Below are 20,437 nucleotides of genomic sequence, written 5' to 3' on the forward strand. Positions count from 1 at the left end.
TCAGTGATAGTGTTTATTGTGATATCTTGGTTTATTCCAAGACACATGAGGAGCATGAGGAGCACCTGCGGGAGGTGCTGGAGACCTTGAGGAGGAAGAGGTTGTATGCCAAGTTGTCCAAATGTGAGTTTTGGTTGCGCGAGGTGCAGTTTCTTGGGCATCTTGTCAACCAGAACGGGATTTCAGTAGACCCGGCCAATGTGGAGGTCGTGATGAGATGGGAGATTCCGAAGTCTCCATTCGAGATTCGAAGTTTCCTAGGATTAGCGGGCTACTATCGGAGATTCATTCAGGACTTCTCCAAGATAGTTGTACCCCTGACACGGTTGACTAAGAAAGTTGTGGTCTTTCGATGGGGGCCTGAGCAGCAGGCAGCGTTCGAGATTCTGAGATAGAGACTGCGCGAGGCGCCAATCTTAGCCCTGTCCGAGGGCGTAGAGGACTCTGTGGTGTACTATGACGCGTCCATTTCAGGGTTAGGCGCGGTACTGATGCAGAGAGGGCATGTCATTGCCTACACTTCGAGGCAGCTGAAGCCTCACGAGGCGAACTACCCGACGCAAGATTTAGAGTTGGGGACGGTGGTCTTCGCCCTCAAGATTTGGCAACATTACCTCTATGGGGTTCGGTGTACCATTTACACGGATCACAAGAGTTTGAGGTACCTCATGGATCAGCCGAATCTGAACATGAGACATCGTCGGTGGTTGGACATGGTGAACGATTATGATTGCGAGATCCTTTATCACCCGGGAAAGGCCAATGTGGTGGCCGATGCGCTTAGCCGTAAGGCAGTGCCGATCAGGGATGTGTGTATGAGGATGACGATGGTGACCCCACTGTTAGAGCAGATTCGGGAAGCTCATCAGGAGGCTATGAAGGAGGAGCATCGGAAGAGCGAGCGGATAGTGGGTCAAGTCACCTCCTTCGATTATGATAGCCGAGGATTATTGACACTACACCGTAGGGTGTGGGTGCTGTATCACAGAGGTGTGCGCCAGATCTTGATGGAGGAGGCGCACAAATCCCGATTCTCCATTCATCCAAGGGCGACGAAGCTGTATAGGGATCTTCGTCTAGACTATTGGTGGCCCTGCATGAAGCGGGATGTGGCTTGGTACATCGAGCGGTGCTTGACCTGCAGGAAGGTCAAGGCCAAGCATCAGAGGCCGCACGGCAAGATGCAGCCGTTGGACATCCCATTGTGGAAATGGGAAGATATTACGATGGATTTTATCACAAAGCTTCCCAAGACTGCACGAGGAGTAGATTCGATATGGGTCATCGTGGATCGATTGACCAAGAGCGCCCATTTCATTCCGATCCAGGAGAGTATCTCGGCCGAAAAGTTGGCCGATATCTATATCAGGGAGATAGTGGCGCGGCACGGGGTGCCGGTGTCAGTGATATCAGACAGAGATGTGCGTTTCACTTCCAGGTTTTGGAAGAAGTACCATGATGAGTTGGGCACTCGTCTGCATTTTAGCACCGCCTTTCACCCGCAGACAGATGGTCAGAGCGAGTGGACCATCCATACTCTAAAGGATATGTTGCGGGCGTGCGTGCTAGACTTCGATGGTAGCTGGGATACCTATCTTCCCTTGGCTGAGTTCTCATACAACAACAACTACCACACGAGTACTGACCGTCCTCCATTCGAGATGTTGTACGGACAGAGGTGCAGGACCCTGATATGTTGCGGTGAAGTTGGCCAGAAAGTCATAGGGAGCATGGAGGTGGTGCTCAAGACGACCGATAGGATTCAACAGGTGCAGAGCAAGCTTCAGTTTGCGTAGAGTCGGCAAAAAAGTTACGCCGACAAGCGCCAATCAGACATGGAGTTCCAGGTCGGGGATATGGTTCTCCTAAAAGTGTCGCCTTGGAAGGACGTCATTCGATTCAGGAAGCGGGGCAAGTTGGGCACGAGATTCGTTGGACCGTTCAGGATTGTAGCCTAGATAGGCAAGGTGGCATATAGGCTGGATCTGCCAGCCGAACTCACTCAGATCCACAACACCTTCCATGCCTCCTAGTTGCGGAAGTGCTTAGTGGATGACTCCGCGGTTAGAAGATATTCAGGTTGATGATAGCCTGAATTACATTGAGCGCCCAGTCGCAATCCTCGACCGGAAGTCGAAGGAGCTGAGGAACAAGAGGGTGGAATTAGTGAAGGTGCAATGGCAGCACCAGAAGGGTTCGGAGTGGACTTGGGAGCCGATGGAAGAAATAATAGAACATTACCCCGAGCTTTTCCAGGATCGAGCAGCAGACTTCGAGGACAAAGACTAAAATAAGTGGGGGAGATTTGTAGCACATGGTTCCTGGTACGTATGACCTATCTAAGTAAGTTACATTTTTATCCTTGGACTCGGCGATTTGCAGGCCCGACTCGCCGAGTAGAGCCGGGATTTTGAGCACGCTTAAGTTGGCGACTTGGCAAGTCTATATTCTGGACTCGGCGAGTCCCCGCTGTCTGGATGAAACCCTAATTTCAAGGGTTTGCACCCTATTTAAAGCAACCTTACGCGCCCCAAGCCCGACTCCTTCACCCTCAGAGCTCCTTATATCAACCTAACCCCTTTTCTTGTGAGACTGAAGTGTTTTAGTGTGATTTCTTGAAGATTTTGAGAGAAGAAAGAGAGTAGATCAAGAGGAGAAGAAGGAGGCCTGATACCTTTGTGATATTTCAGAGATTCATTGTGGTATGACATAGTTTCCTTCTGTTTTTATGCTTAAAGTCCCTTAGGGCACCATTAAAGTCCTTCTTGAACCATTTCCAAGCTTGGTTGTGGATTAGGGGTTGTAATGAGCTGATTAACCTCTTGATCTAGGCAGGGTTGAGCTCCAGAAGCTCAGATCCATGGCCTTTATGGGAGTAAAGTGCTTGAATGTCCTAGATCTACCATGTTAGCCTTTATTAAGCCTTAAATCCCCATCCTATGCATGTATACACGTAAAGTTGGAAACTTTACGTGTAAAACCTACCTTAAGAGCCCAGATCTATGTGTGGTATGAGCTGGATTCAAGCAGAATTGAGTATATAGTAATTGCATGTGAACGACTCAGTGAGTCGAGCCGCGAGTCCCCAAGTTTTCCCCTTTTTCGTGTTTGCTGAGTGGAGTTGTGAGTCGCGGGTGGACTCAGTGAGTCGGAAACCAGACCCATCCATGGAGGGACTCGGCGTGTCAATGCCCTGACTCGGCAAGTCCAAGGCAATCATCTTACCTCAAGAACAGACTCGGCGAGTTGTTCATACAACTCAACGACTCTCAGCATAGAGTGTTCATCGGATGAAGATGAACTCGATGAGTTGTTCATGCAACTCGGCGAGTAGGATTAAGGACTTTTGGACATCAGCTACAAGGAGAACTCGTCGATTCAATGCCTAACTCGACGAGTAGAGTCAGATTGAGGACAATCGAATGGGTAGGGACTCGACGAGTTGGCAAGCCAACTCAGCGAGTCGGGTCAACTGGAAGTTGACTTTGACTTGTACTTTGACCTGGTCAAGGGTAAAATGGCCATTTTACCCTAAGTACAGTTAGTAGTGTTTGACTAAATGTTTTGTGGGAATTATGGCCAGAGGACTTCCAGAACAGCAACAACAGCAGTAGACAGTTAGTTCCCACTCAAATCAGCAGCTACTTTGAGGTGAGTTACCTTCCAGTAGCGGTGGGTCTACGGCCACAATGTCGGCCCACCAGTAGGAGTTGTATGTTAGATGATCGTCTTTGTGATATCATCTAGGTTTGCTACTACCTGATATGTTATATGTTGGCATGATATGTTATATGTGATAGTAGTAGAGTTCGGTTGTTAGGACTGAAGGGTAGGTCAGACTCCCCAGATATGTATGACAGTATGTGATGATATGTTTATATGCTGGCCTGATATGTTATATGTGATAGTGGTAGTAGGAGGGGAATAGTCCCCAAGTTTGGTTGATAGGACCGAAGGGTAGTTCGGACACTCCAGATATGTCCGATAGTATGCTTATGTTATGATATATGTGATTGTAGCATTAGGGGGTGAAATAGTCCCCGAGGATCGGTTGTTAGGACCAATAGGTAGTCAACACCCCAGAATGGCTTGACACGGGTAGGACGGCACCCCAGAATGATCACACAGGTAGTCGGCACCCTAGAATGGCCGCACAGGTAGTCGGCACCCCAGAATGGCCGCACCAGGTAGTCAGGCACCTCAGAATAGCCTGGCAGTATATATGTTATGTGATCGTATGGTTTATGGTACGATGGGGGAACTCACTAAGCTTCGTGCTTACAATTTACAGTTTTGGTTTTAGGTACCTCTTCGTCGAAGGGGAAGGAGCTGGCGTGGTAGCGGTACATCATACACACACGCTGTTTTCCGCATTCATGGGATTGTTCTGGGATTTATACTCTTATATTTTGATTGTTTACTTGTTTTGGTTTTCAGACATAGTATATGTTTATGAAATGGTTTGATCGGACAATGTTTATTTGCAAATGATTTTACTAAATATTAATTGGAAAATGAAATTTTTGGACGCGAAAAATGGGTCGTTACACCTTATAAGCCTAAAAAGAACTAGGATATTTTTAATGGGTCTTATTGGGTCATAACAAAATTTATTAGCCCTAATGGACTATAAAACTCATCCCTTGATGTATATTGTGCCCTGAATTACTCTAAAGGCACAATTGGTCGAAAACCACTAAATTGGGCTCATATTTTGGATACAAGCACAAAAGCCCAAGACCTTTTCTTTTCCCTCCCCTCTCTCGGCACAACTAAACAAAAAAATAGAAATTAATGAAATAAGGAGGGTTAGCCACCTCCTTATTACATTATGGACTTCCATCTACCATCACAAATCTCCTTGCAATCCATCCTTTCACCTCTCTCTCTTCTCCCCTCTCTTTTTCTTCTTCAGCCGAGAACACAAGAGGAAACACACACACCTCACAAATTCTCTCCAAACACTCTCAAAGAACACTCTTGTTCCACCATCAAAATTTTCGAGTTCTAGCGCTTTTCAAGGAGGTTTTTCCACAAAAATCATCATTCTAGGTAAGTTAATGCTTAGATCCATGGTTTAGCTTCTTGAAATTGTTATAAATCTCCTTATAACTCATGAAAGTTCATGATCATGCTTCTTAGAACCTATCTAAGCCAAAGTCTTCTCAAGAAGATTTCTAGGGTCGAAAATAACATCAAACTTTTTCCATTTCTTCTTCAAATCGAAAACAACAAGCAAAGGTGAGTTCCTACCCCTCTCTTTCGGTTTTCATAAGTTTTATGGGGGAGAATACAAGTAAAATTTGTAGATCTATGTATATGTGTATGTTATGTGTGATTTTTTGTGTTCATGTGGTAATTATGTATCAAAAATGAAAGAAATCTCGAGATCTATGGCTCTAGGAGGAAGATAAACGTGATCTAAGATATTTTACACTAAACAAGTCAAGAAAAATTACCCTCTAAGGTGATAATAAACATATTGCAACATAAAACCCATTTTTGGGCTTAATTTGTCAAATAAACAAAAGTTGGGTTGAAAGTTCCCATCCATGGTTTTCTTCAGGACCAAAAGAGTCAAAACTATAAAAATAAATGTTTTTATGAATATTATACTCTTTAAAGGACTAGAAATGTAATTTGTAGCTTAATGGGCCAATTTTTGGGGTTTTCGGCCCATAGAGCCAAAAATTGTGAAAAATATGATTTTCAAGGGATTGAAATGGTAAACTTCTCAAAACGGAGGGTAAAAGGGTAAACAAAACTAATTCATGGGTTGAAATGAATTTTTTCCAAACAAGGATAAAAAATGTAATGTTTTCGGATTTAGGGCCAAAATTGTAAAAGTTGCAAAAAGTTTGGACTTTAACTGAAAAAATCTTTACTGGAGGGGCTGAAACTGCCAAAGAGTAAATGTTGAGCTAAAAACATCACTTAAACAAGTCTATGGGTCAAAAATGACAAGAAAATGGTTTAATGGCCAAAAATGTCTTTTTTTTTAACCAACATTATCATTTTTAAACAAGAAGGGTTGAATAGGTCAAGCCAATATTTTTGAGTCAATTATTTTATTACTAAGATATTTGAGTCAAAATACCAAGTCATAACCTATGAAAATAGAATGAAGAATATATATATATATATATATATATATATATATATATATATATATATATATATATATATATTCAGATATCATTATAAACAATCGACAAGCTTCGTGCCGTTGTGAATTTAACAATTGTTCAATCAAACTTACCGACAATTATACTATACCTAAAACAAGTAAATATTCAAATTGTTGGGCTTGAAAGTTTCTAATCATGCTTATTGGGCCTTTGTGACCCATTAACATGAGTTTTGGGCCTAACGATAATAATAGATGTTATTGGGCCTCTTGTGACCCAATTACATGTTTAAGGGACGCCCAATGGCTTTCACATGCTATTGGGCCTCAGTGACCCATTAGCATTGCTAGTAAGGTCCAAATAAATCATATGCAAAATAGGCCAACGCGCCCTTCGTATACTCGACAGCCTTAGAAAACATACGCGATTAGTAGGACCTCCGGTCCTCTTCTCCTCGTCTGTTAGGCTTACCTTCTATTCAAGTAAACAAAAATCAGGTTGTTAATCAAGAGTAATCAAATTCATTTGGATTAAGTGAGTAATAACGGGAGACACCATTGAGTGTCGGTCATAGTCTGTAGTTATAATCAAAGTCTCCTGGAGGGAGAGCAAGAGTTTGTGTATAGATCTATAGGGGGGTGACTCCCCCACACCTTAGTTGTTCGCTACAGTTAGACTCGGCCAGTCTAGGGTGAAAAAATCTTAAGATCAATTCCGGTGTTCGCTAGAATGCCAAGACAGACGAACTAGTCATTATCATACATGGTTATAACAACTCGCATAAATAAATCCAATACCATCCAAGTAATCAAGGGAATTCGTAATCATTAGTTGTGGCGGTATAATAATTCAAAACGATCATACTGTTTATCGGAAAACATCAGGTTTTCTGGGGTAATCAACATTAATCACTTGTACTTTCAATAACTACAACGCCAAAACTCTTATATATGTACACGTTTTGAAATCATTCATGCATAAACCTATAGATCATCACGCTTTTTGTGTAAACAATTGCGGTTTTAGAAAATATCAGATTTTGTAGGTTTTATAAAATATACAAAGCATTTTCATACCAAACCTGCTTTTGAACTCACCAACATTCCATATGTTGACGTTTTCAAAATAACTTGTATTCTCAGGTAACAGTTAAGCGGAAGAGTAATACCAAGTATGTTAGAATGTTATGTTTTGAAAACGTTCAAACAATTTATGCTATGAAAATGTAATATTTAGACAATGTACTTGATGTGAACAATGTCAGTTGTAATGTATTAATGCATGGAGATGTTTATATTATGATTCATGTATATTTATTGTGATGATATTCAATTTAAGTCACGCAAGCCCTCAGACATTTCCGCTGTCTGGTTCAGGGGTGTGACAGGTTGTTACGCCGAGCATACTCATCAGAGCGGGTCTTGGGCTTGTTTTGTGTCGTCTGTGGGACTTAGGGACTTTGGGCCCTTGTTAGGCCGTAAGCTTTTGTTGTATTGGGCCTTTGGGGCTTAGGCACATTTTGGACCTAACTTATCTATTGGACTTCGTGGCTAGAACCATTCGGGCCTTGATGGGCTACGCCAAATAAGGCAGGGAATAAGTATCTTTCTCACTTAAGACCAAGATTAAAGGTTGGGACTTTCACGCTGGATTATTGACCTGCTTTCTAAATAGGGTTTATTTACTTGTGATTTAGTGGGGATTTCTGGTTCAGTAGCTCGATCATTTGTTCGACTGTCAGTGGATTGAGGTGAGTTTACTCACTCTACTGCAGGACACTAGGATATGTTATGGGTTTGTAGTTTTTGTGACTCTTGATGTATTTGTTATATGCATGTGTGCCTGTTTGCTATATGTATGTCGGGTGAAATAGACATGGGGGCGAAATAGACCTAATACAGCTTGGGGCGATGCATAACTTGAAATAGACTCAGGGGTGAAGTAGATCTGAGGGTAAAATAGACATGACACAGCCTTTAGCTGGCAGATATGTATGGTATGCATTTTTTTGGAGAACTCACTAAACTTCATGCTTACGGTTTTCAATTTATGTTTCAGGTACTTCCGGTTCCAATGGAAGAGCTCGGCATGATCGTATCGCACACACCATATTACTTCATATTTTTTTGATTCTAATGTATTTGGGTGATTTTGACATACTCTGATTTTGTTATGGTTTTATAAAAACGTTTTGCATGATGGTTTTATTATTATGAAAATTGAAAATTTTAGTCTTAAATTTTGGGACATTACAAATTAAAATAAACAAACAACTAACAAATACATAAACAAAATAAGTTTTACCCCAAAATATTTTCCCTAGTCGTTTTCTATAACCCACAACCCATGGACCGGTGGTTTTATCCTCTATAAAAATCGATTTCTCGATGATCAATGCCTTTAGGAACCAACACAAAAACAACCCATAATCCCCTCTGTTGCCAATCTGTTGTGCTACATCTAGGGCCTTTTTGAGGGTCATCTTCATGCTCTCGAGTGGTATTGAATCAGTTGGTTCAGTACCCTAGTAGTTGAATCCCACTAGCAGTTTGTGGATACGGGCTCTCATACCCAAAAACCAATGAATATGTGGTATATTGATTGGAATGTAAAGCTACAAAAAAAGTTAGAAATAATTAATTAGTATATAAATACTTAGATAATGTAATCCAAAAAAATATATTGTATCACACTCTTCCCAAGTTGGGTAAATGGATCCGTCAGCCATGTCACTCCAATCATATGTATTAGTGTTGGAAGCTGATGGCACAACTGTCTACCGAGCATCATCCGCTCTACGCTCTAACAACAATGAGATTCACATCATGATGTGTTGCAAATTATTTTTTTGTAGTAACATAAGTATTATTATTAGAAGCGTAATATGTAATAAGGAAATATTTATATTACTTACATCACATGACAACCATCCTCCATGACTATCCACATATAACCGTGTCCAAAACTTAAGTGTAGCAAAACTGGTCAAATAATTGTGACCAAACAACAACAAACCATCCCATTATTTATATACATTATGTACAGTAAGATCTAAAAGATTGTCCAACGGTGCTGGTTGTTGTTGTGTAACACCTTTCCATTTCATTTGTATCCATGGCGACTTGTACCATATGGACATAACTTTTTGGCATTTATAACGCCTAAGAGGTGCTGGCGATGGTGGTTTGTACTCATCCTGCAGAATTTCTATTACATCCGACGAGTGAATAATCGGAGACAGCTGCTTAGGGCCGTCATTCAGTGGTTGTTCAGGGCAGACATTCAACGGATTTTTGGGGGTGCTTAAGACATAATCATGCTCCCTTAACTCCTTATCATTGTAGTATCCCTATACGGTTTAATAATGACATAACGATCATAAAACGATGAAATAATTAAAAATGTACATCTATCTCCTTTGAGGTGCCAACATCATCTCTGGGAGTCTTATTGATTAAGTTTTCGAACCATGGCTAAAGTAGCCTCATGCTCTGCTAAATGCTCTTCTTGATACCGCAACTGCTTGCGACATTCATGGACCTTATTTTTCAATTGACCGACCTCGTTCTGCCAGTCACTAATAATTTGGTCATTGTCAGTTGATGGATTAGCAGCCAACGGTGGTGGTGGTGGCGGGTGAGATGGATCATCTATCTGTTCCTTCTTTAGTCGAGGTTCATGGGTAGGGGAGTTTTTGGGTGATGGTGTTAGGGAAGGTTCCCTGTGAACTTCAGTGTCGGGAAAATCAGGGCGATCAATCCATGTCGATCTAACAATCCACCATTCAGCACGTATCTCATCTTTCGTCGGCTCCAACTTCGGTACAATTCTGTTACCCTGCTAACAAAATTATAAAACTATAAATAAACATAAACTATAAAATAAATAAATATTTAAATAATAAAGTAACCATACATCATCGATTTGTAAAAACTTATTGCAGTGAGTCTTTTTTAACCATGCAACAACCTAAGGGGTCACATTCGGTTGTCGGGTACCAAACAAACTGCTCACCGGAAAAGTCTCAAAAGTCCATATATGAATGTTAGCAAACAAATATTAGTAACGATAAGTAATTATAATCAATAATTATAAAAGAGATAACACATTATACTTGTTGAATTCATCAAGTTTGAAACCCTTCTCCAACAGGTATAGAAGACATACATGAATTGCGTCCTCGTCCGATAACTCATTAACTAATTGTTTAAACACATATGTAACATGGTGTAATTTGACCGAGACATTCGTCAAGACCATAGGAAAGGCACGGGAACGGAAGGTGGCGCCAAATGCAGAAGTAGAAAAATAGTCACCAAACCGGAAGCCGATGATGAGACAAAATTCTTTCATCCCGAAAGATAGCTCGTAACCCCCAATCTCAAAACCCATTTCCTCTACTTGGCTTCAGGGTTCGGTGACAACTTCGTGGCAAAAGACGTAATGTAGAAGCAAATGACCCCCATCTACATTAGGAATGTCTAACCACCTCCCAAAACATGTATTCCGGAACATAGTCTTGCATTCAGGTATGTTTTTGAATGTCGCAAGAACTTCCCCACCGATTTTGGGTTTACACGAGAGTGTAATTGTTGCATCAAAAACCATGTCATGATGCACAAATAAAAAATGTGTTATCACTTCATTCTAAAATGGAAATGATCAATATTCTTGACCAGTTTTGAACTTGTTCTTCATGTTCCGGACGAGCTCATCATGTTTCGGAACAATTCTTCGCGTTCCGGAATGAAATTTTATGATCTGGAACACGGCGTTTTGATGTAAATCAATTATATCTAAGCATTTAAAGTACTTTTCAGTTGGTTCTATAAAAATGACATCTTTAATTTAAACTCCAAAACATTTTCAATTCTTTGTGGAGGCAGTCTACAAATTCTGGAACAGTAAGTAATAGTAGAAAAATAGAAACTTAAACAAAGAGAAAACGAAGAACATACGTGTAAAATAAAGGGGCCGTAGTGCTCGTCTTCAATGTCGGAGATGGGATTTGCATGTCGGAATCAAGTCAGAACGTCGGAATCGGAATGCGCCTTTTCCGGATTGATATCGCCGCCTCAAATTATATTATGGGTTTTGAAATTCAAACTTCCGATCCGGAACATATACGGTTGATCCAGAATAGACATTTTGGATCCAATGAAATGAACCAGGCTAGTCGAAAAATAATCTGGAATTCGTTCCGGAACGACCCAATGCCAAATATGTGGTTATTTTGCAAAAATATTATATTTAAAAAAAAAAAAACTCAAAAAAATGCTCCTCAATTTCCCTATTTTTGTGCTTATTTTTATGCACACTTTATACTTACGAATCGGATCACATATAATACAATTTTGATTATTTGAACTTGCGTTAATTAATTAAAAAAAGAACTTACTTATTTTTATGTACATACCCTTATAGTATATATAATATAATTTTCCTTAATAATTTTCATTCTTTAACCTAAAAGAATAACCCTCGACTTTCTAAACGATCATGTTTACCCATCCATCAACAATTTCGTTAAGGGTATCGGCCTTCTATATTTATTTAACAAATCGAATGATACCTAACTTTTATTAATACAAGTATGAAAATTCAATTTACAAAACAGATTAACCCGTTGCCACAAAAAAAAAAAAAAAAAAAAAAAAAAAAAAAAAAAAAAAAATGACATATTTTAAGGATCATAGTAATTTAAGAACCATAGAAAACAAAGTAACATTTGTAATGTTTTAATTGACCAAGTTTGGAAAAACTATTTTAATGTATAAAACGCGCTTTATTTTTTAATTTATGCGTAATATTCATAATACATATGTAATATTTTTTTTAAAGAATTTAGTAAAATAGTTATTTTAATAATATAGTAATTAATTATATACGAATAAACTTTTATTATTTATCTGTAATAAAATAATTTATAAATTTCTAGTAATAAAAAGATATGGATAAAGTTTAGAACAACTAAATAAATATGAAAGTTATTTATGTAATATTATAGATATTAGATAAAACATAATATGCATAAAATATTTGTTTTGCTGTTCAATATAATTCAATAGATCAGAAATATCTATTGTCATACTACTTTTATATTATTTTTATTAGTTTAATATAAACAATATTGTTAATAGCTAGAGTTGGTCTAAAAATAATATATTTATTGAAATATTTAAATTATTAAATGATTAAATAACCAACACAGTGTTCCATCAAAGAAGCCGCAGAAGAAATAAAAGAAACCAACAGAACTCCTGATTCAGAACATGTACCTGTCCCGAGTTTCCACCCAACCAAAGATCCACCTTGATCTCACCGTCAATCAACAATGTCCTTCGCCGTCAACTCACCGCCGGCCGTCAGACACTTCCCCCTTTCCCGGTCATCCGTTTGCCGCACACCACGTGTCACCATGGTCGCCCGATCCACCACCGGTGTCTCAGTCTCCACCGCCGCTGCACTCCCTATATTAACCAAATTACAAAACGACTGCGCCACCCCTCTCCCCGTCCTCCGCCACGTTGCTGACGCCATGGCAACTGATATGCGAGCCGGCCTCGCCGTGGATGGCGGCAGTGATCTCAAGATGATCCTTAGTTATGTCGATTCTTTGCCAACTGGGTATGATCTGTTCTTTCAACTTTATCAATTTTAACTCTGGAATGTGATTACCACTTTTAAACCCAAAAAAATTCAAACTCTGGAATTCGAATTTGAAGCTTCTAAGTCAAATTCACTCCTTTATATTTGGATATTGAAACTGAACTAAAGAGGATTTTGTATATAGGAATGAGAGAGGGTTGTTCTATGCATTGGATCTTGGTGGAACGAATTTTCGAGTTCTTAGAACTCAATTAGGAGGAAAGGAAGAACGAGTGATAGACACGGAATTCGAGCAAGTTTCAATACCACAAGATATCATGTTTGGCACCTCCGAGGTCTGTTCTTCCATCATGATCATTCTCAATTAATTTGTTTCTTCAGTTTCAATCTCTTATTGATATATTCGGTTTAATGGATTTGTAGGAGCTGTTTGATTTTATTGCCTCTGCTTTAGCAAATTTTGTGAAAAAAGAGGGGGGAAAGTTTGTGTTGCAAAAAGACAGAAGTCGAGAAACGGGGTTTACTTTCTCTTTTCCGGTGAAACAAACCTCCATTGATTCCGGGATACTAATGAAATGGACTAAAGGTTTTGCAGTCTCGGGAACGGTTTGTATTTTTCTCTTTATTACATGGATCTGTATTGGACAAGACTTAACAAGCTTTCTAGGGCTATCTTCGATGAGAAACTATTTTCCACCTTGTTTCGTGGGACAGTTTTTGTCACATTTACATCAAACCCTGTCCAATGCATGTCAAACGTTGTACAAATCATGTTGTGTTCTGTTCTCACAATTTTTGTCTCATTAAATCAAACCCAGTCCAATGCATGTCAAACGTTGTACAAATCATGTTTTCTTATGTCAATTTTTGTCACATTTTACATCAAAACCCGTCAAATGCATGCCAAACGTTGTACAAATCATGTTTTGTTCTGTCGTGACAATTTTTGTCTCATTTACATCAAACCCGGTCCAATGCATGCGAAACGTGATACAAATCATGTTTTTTTTCTGGGCTTGTCAATTTTTGTCTCATTTACATGAAACCCTGTCCAATGCATGCCAAACGTGGTACACATCATGTTCTATTGTGTCCTGTCAATTTTTGTCTCATCTACATCAAACCCTGTCCAATGCATGCCAAACGTGGTATGCACATGTTCTGCTCTATCTTGTCAATTTTTGTCTCATTTACATCTAACCGAGTCGAATGCATGCCAAACGTTGTACAATCATGTTCTGTTTTGTCTCATTTACATAAAACCCTGTCAATTTTTGTCTCGTACAAATCATGTTCTGTTTTGTCTCATTTACATCAAACCCTGTCAATTTTTGTGTCATTTACATCAAACCCAGTCCAATGCATGCCAAATGTTGTACAAATCATGTTCTGTTTTGTCCTGTCCTGTGTAAAACTCAGGGCGTGTATGACATTCGTATGCTATTGATAATTAAAATGAAGTTTGAATTGTGTTTCAGCCCGGAAAGGATATTGTCGCATGTTTAAATGAAGCTATGGGAAGGCAAGGGCTGAATATGCGGGTATCCGCACTGGTTAATGATACGGTGGCAACACTAGCCGGGGCAAGATACTGGGATGATGATGTCATGGTTGCGGTTATTCTCGGGACAGGAACTAATGCTTGCTATGTAGAATCCGTGGACGCCATTCCTAAACTACAAGGCCATAAATCTATCTCTGGAAAAACGGTTTGTACATCAATTTTACTTATAATGTTATATTAAATTTAAAAATGCCACTTAAGTTACTCATATGTAATTAAAAGTTCTACTCCTTTCCTTTGTATGAATTTTCAGCTGAAATTCTGTCTTCATTTGTCATGTCGTGTGGGATTGTTTTCAGATAGTCAATACCGAGTGGGGAGCGTTCTCAAACGGTCTTCCTTTGACTGAATTCGACAGAGAGATGGATGCAGAGAGTATAAACCCCGGTGAGCAGGTAAGTCTCCACCATCATTGAAATCAGTTTCATTCTCAAAAAAAAAAAAAAATTAAGCTAAAATTACTAATTTGCCCTTTTTATGCGATTATCATTTTTTTTGGAGATAGTTATTTGAAAAGACGATATCGGGTATGTATCTTGGCGAAATTGTGAGACGGGTACTTGTGAGGATGGCTGAAGAAAGTTCGTTATTTGGAAAGGATATTCCTAAAAGACTACGAACTCCTTTCACTCTCGGGTAATTAGTAGAATAAAGTTATAATTTTTTTTTTCTTGAAAATATTGTGTTAAATGGTATCTATTTTTGAAAACTAATATCAAATTGAAATTATAGGACCCCAAATATAAGTTCTATGCAGCAGGACACTTCTGATGATCTTGAAGCTGTGGGATCGATCCTTTATGAAGTAACAGGGGTAAATTTGTCTTTTCAATATCCTTCTCAATTTTCAATATATTATTGTTTTAACCGAAGCATGGTTTTTTAGTTCGTGTCAATTGCATAAATTGGTAAAAAAAGGTGAAACACTATTGCATAAATGGGTAATAAATTGGTAAGTAAATGAAACAATATTGCATCAATAAACGTTTATGGAATGAAACGTGGTCGCAATTGTCTTCTTAGGCCATCCGTTATACCCACCACATACCACATATGTGGTGGGTGCCACATCATCACCACATTCCACTACCACATACATGGGGTACTTACCACTAAACACACCACTCCACCTCATTTTTTTATTTAAATTTAATTCAAAAATACATTAAAACACCACTCCACCTCATTTTTTTATTTAAATTTAATTCAAAAATACATTAAAAACATTTTTTAATACTATTTTTCCATTAAATTAAAATACCAAATTACATTAAATAAAAACTAAATTAATTGAAATTAAAAACTAAAATAAAAATAACAATCAAAATAAAAATTACATTAGTTAATTTAAAAAAAAAAAAAAAAAAACATTAAAAAACTAAAAATTCCAACCATACATAAAATAAACTACCCCCTACGCCTACGTCGGGCTCGAACCGACTCTTTCATTGCTAGAAAAAGTTCCAAGTCTTCGCCCTCAAGGTCGTCCGCTTTCATTTTAAAGATTTTTATGTCGGTTTTTGTTTGAAGTGTCTCTTGTGCCTCTTGAAATGATGTTTGTGCTTCGATCATTTTTTGTTCCATCCGAGTCATCACCTCGGCCTTCGTTTCCTGAAGCTGCACATATCGATCAAATTTATCGCCGAACATATCCATAACACTAGAATTCGAAGATGTTGACGCCGCTTTTTTTGCTTTATTTCTTCCAACGGGCCGAGGAAGAGGTTGGTCGGTTTCAAGATCTATCGGATCGTCGTTGATGTCGATGTGTGTTCGGCCGTCCGATTGTTGAGAAGCTCCATCGGGGTTTCTCGAACGCTTTGAACCGGAAGATTGGGAACTTCCTTCCGTTTGCTCTTTCCATTTTGGGGAGTCTTTCAATTTTAGCCACGGCTTCATATATGGAAAAGCTTTGCGTGTAGGCGTTGTTTTTTCATATTGGTCCATGGCCGCCTTGAAAACATCAAAATCGTTCGAGCCGCTTTTGCGTATGTTTAGGAGATTGTTGTAGATTCCTCCAAAATCGGTGCATTTTAATCGAATATCTCGCCATTTCGACGTAATTTGATCGGCATTTCGAGCTTCACTTTCCATTAACTCGTAAAAAATGGCTCGGACTTTTTCCCAAAAACTTCCGTACGTCTGGCTATCTCCTACAATTGGATCTTCGGAAGCCGCCACCCATGCCTCCGCTAACTTTTCTTCTTCTTCTTTTGTCCATGGGACCCTTTCTTGGTTGGTAGTGGGTCGGGCCGGTTTTTTTCCTTTTTTCTTTTTTGGTTGAGGTGGTGGTGAAGGTTGCGTTTCCGGAACAAAATCCGGCGAAAGTGGTGGTTGTGAGCTTGGTGGTTGTTGAAATTGTTGGTATTGTTGTTGTTGGAAAGCCGGAAAAGGTTGATATTGTTGTTGGAAGAGTGGTGTTTGTTGGATAGGGGAACCACTTTGAAGTAGATTGATAAAACCGCCTTGAGGTGACTCCATCGTCGGGAATTGTCGAGGTGTTGTGTCTAACGCAAAAGCGTTATCGGGTTTGCGATTTCGGTAGTTTGGAGGGGTATTTTGGTTGGGATCCATAATTTTTGGTTGTGAAGATGTAGTGTGTAGTTTGTGTATAGAGAAAGAAAAGAATGGTGTAAAAAATAAGGAGTAAAAATATGGTATTTATAGGTAAATAAATTATTTATTTATTTTTTTTACAAATTTAGCCGTTTAACAACGGCTACTAAAACAGATACAAATCAACGGCTACAAGAAACGAATTCATTGGGCGTTTGGGTTCGTTGTCCGGGCCACGGATGGCCACGACCACGAGCCACCACGAACCACCGGGGTGGTGTGCACGGCCGTGGTTCGTGGCCAAGTAGACCACGGACCGATTCGTGCAATGTACACCGGATGCTCTTATGACTGATATAATTTAATTTTTTGAAAAAAGTGTTCAAGGAAAAGCTGTCGATGATACTATGTAACCTAATGACAATTACAACAATTTAAAGAGAAAACGTCTACATTTCATTATTGAGAGAAAACTTGAAATACAAAGAAACAAAAATAGACTATAAATAGAAATTCAATCTAATGGTTAACCTAGTTAAACCCTATATAAAAGCCCAAATGTACAAAATAAGCCCAATAACTTATTATGCTAACAAAAACAACCACCTCACCCACCCAATAACTTATTACCAGCTCTTCTTTCGTATGGTCTTGGACTCTTGGTTGTAATGTTACATTTTCGGTCATAAAGTGAAAAGTTGATTCACATTTCATCAAAAAACCACTTCATTATATAAATAAGAAAATGATCAAACGTTCATTTATGAAAATTCATTTAGATAAATAGCATAAAAGACATTTAGTTTACACCAAAATTCTAATTTGACATTGTGTTTTTTTTTTTCTCAAAATTGACACTGTGTTTTCTAATTTTTTACAATTCTGACCCCATGACTGATCAACCCGGTTATCTGCTGACGTGATATGATGACATGTTAGTTTTGATGACGTGACATGTTAACGTGTCAAAATTGAATTTATTTTCCACAAAAGACACTAAGTTTTCACTTTTTTCGACATGCAATTTGATTAACAAACTCAACTCAATATCAGATGGATTCAAATTTAGATTCGAGGAAGATGGTGGTGGAGGTTTGTGACACGATTGCAAAGCGTGGTGGCCGATTGGCGGGAGCAGGAATTGTTGGGATACTACAAAAGATGGAGGAGGATTCAAAGGGTATTGTGTTTGGAAAACGCACAGTTGTTGCCATGGATGGAGGCCTATATGAACACCACCCTCAATACAAGAGATACCTTAAAGATGCTGTAAAAGAGCTTTTAGGGCCGGAGATATCAAGCAATGTAGTTATCGAGCATTCGAAAGATGGATCTGGTATTGGAGCTGCACTCTTAGCAGCTACAAACTCGATTTACGAACATTAATTGTATATTGTGAGGGTAATTATTGGCCCAAAACTAAATATGTATTGAATGTATCTTATGTGTAATTTTTATAAAAAGTCCAAGTTTTGGAGAATAAAATAACATGATCAATTGATATTAATGGAGGGGTTAATTGTAGAAAATGGAAACCGAGTATTATCTTTTCTAACAATATAGGTAATATACTTTTAAGTTTTGCTCATGATAACAATGTATTGACATTTTTTTTGAAAGAACAATGTATTGACATTTTTTTTGAAAGAACAATGTATTGACATTTGTTCACTCATAACAACAATGTACTTATATTTTTTTCTTTTTACCGAGAATAGCTATATGTAACTCATATAAATGTACTTACATTTGCTTACCTATCATAACAACGTGCTAATATTTCTTAGATAACAACAATGTGTAAAAAAAAATAAACTACAATGCTCATATTGGTAATGTAATCTAATTAGTTACATTGCTAGTGTAAGTAAAAGATAAAATATATTACTACTATCGATTAAAAAAATGTAAATGCATTGTCATTATAGTACAAGATCAAGAAAGTTGCTTATATTTGCTTATTGGTATCTAAAAACATGCACAAACTGGATTTGAGAGCATTTCTATGAAATGATTCGTGCTTGAGCGGTCTTTTTCATTGAAACCAGCCTAACGTAGAGAATGGGTGGTCTACTTTTCCATTTCTTACGTCCAATCGAGGACAAGTTGTTGAAAGAGCTTTTATTATGTTCATTAGTCACTTTAAGTGAGAAATCCTTATTTTTTCTTCGAAAAAATAAGGTAAGGCTGAGCATTAAAACTGAACCCAAACTAGAAAGTTAGGTTTTTAACTTTTGAAACCCATTGGGTTCGGTTTTAGAATGGGTGTGGTTTTTGAAATCTGGTGTTGTTTTTTCTGCTTCAACCTATGGGTTGTTGGGTTTTGGCTTTGAACCCATTTTCCAACAATTCTAAAGAAAGTGGAAGAGACGTTCGGGATGATATGTGGAGTCGACGGTTAGAAAAAGAGACAAAATGGTGAAGAATTGAGAGGGAGACCGAGTCTCAAGCTGTAACCCCTAACCTAAGTTGCATAAAAGTAAAACATATTTATTTTAAGTTCTAACATATACACACGTTAGGTCTGTTTTGGTTCCATGGGCCATTTTTCCAATTCCGTTTTGCATATTGGGTTGGTTCGTTTTTTGGGTCGGTTTTCAAAGTACAAACTTGATACAAACTGATTTTTTCGGTTTTAAAAATTCAAACCCTAAACCAATGGTTTGGGTTGGGTTTTTTGATTTCAGTTTCTTCATTTTTATTTTATTTATTTTTAGTTATTTTTTTGATTTTTTAGTTTTGGTTTTGCTCACCATAAAAACAAGCATATGAGAGATACAAAGTATAGTGGTTGATGATGGGATTACCGAAAGGTTCACCGTTCGATTTTTACAAAAAAAAATATAAGCCATTTGCATTTTATATGTAAATCATATCTTTTTAACGTGGGCTCACCATTTGGTGTAAGTTGTTCGGACCTAATAAAGCCCAAGGTTGATAGATTTGGACCAACATCACTGGCCATCTTTTTTGTTAAATGTAACTTGTTTACATCTATGTTACTGTACGATAAGGAAAAAAGAACAAGAATGGAGGCATGGAGCCAATTTGTCTTTGAAAATCCCAATCTCAGTAAAAGCTTGTGCATGGTTTCAGCTTGGTTCGACTTTTGACCTAACCTGAAACTACCAAAATGTTTGGTTTCTATTTTGAAAAAAAATAGAATGTCTTTTTTTTTTTTGTTTTTTTTGTTTTGTTTTGTTTTTTTTTTTTTTTTTTGTAACGTTCTATAAATTTAAATAATGACATGATATTGAACTTATTTATTTTGCTAGATAAAATAAAAAGAATGAATGGGCTTAAGGAAAGTCTAGCTCTTTTTTTTTTTACTCAATTAGATGTTTTAAGCTTATTTATGTAAAAAAAAAAAAAAATTAAACGACAATTTTAATCTACTCCTAAATTACTCATTTATATCCACGACAAGACTTTAACTCTCAATTTCAAAGAGGAAGGACAACATCGGATACTGCTTATATATCGGTAAAAAAATAAAGTAAGTTGCTACTCATCTTTTAAGCTTCTCGAAATGCATATTTTCTATTACAAATTGTACTTCTATTTATTTATTTACAATATT

At 38.0% G+C, this 20,437-nt stretch overlaps 1 protein-coding gene across 1 annotated transcript; it reads left to right on the top strand.

The window, feature by feature from the left end:
* Positions 1–12,375: 12,375 nt before the first annotated feature.
* HXK3 (hexokinase 3) lies at positions 12,376–18,398 on the top strand. Its single transcript, XM_078979129.1, has 8 exons — positions 12,376–12,755; positions 12,922–13,072; positions 13,161–13,343; positions 14,216–14,446; positions 14,601–14,696; positions 14,807–14,937; positions 15,034–15,115; positions 17,911–18,398. Exons 1-8 carry the CDS (start codon positions 12,463–12,465, stop codon positions 18,241–18,243), a joined length of 1,500 nt encoding a protein of 499 aa, XP_078835255.1. The 5' UTR covers positions 12,376–12,462; the 3' UTR covers positions 18,244–18,398.
* The last annotated feature ends 2,039 nt before the right edge of the window (positions 18,399–20,437 follow it).

Source organism: Lactuca saligna, chromosome 2 (assembly GCF_052625555.1).
Source record: "Lactuca saligna cultivar CGN05327 chromosome 2, ASM5262555v1, whole genome shotgun sequence".
In the NCBI taxonomy this organism is placed as follows: Eukaryota; Viridiplantae; Streptophyta; class Magnoliopsida; order Asterales; family Asteraceae; genus Lactuca; species Lactuca saligna.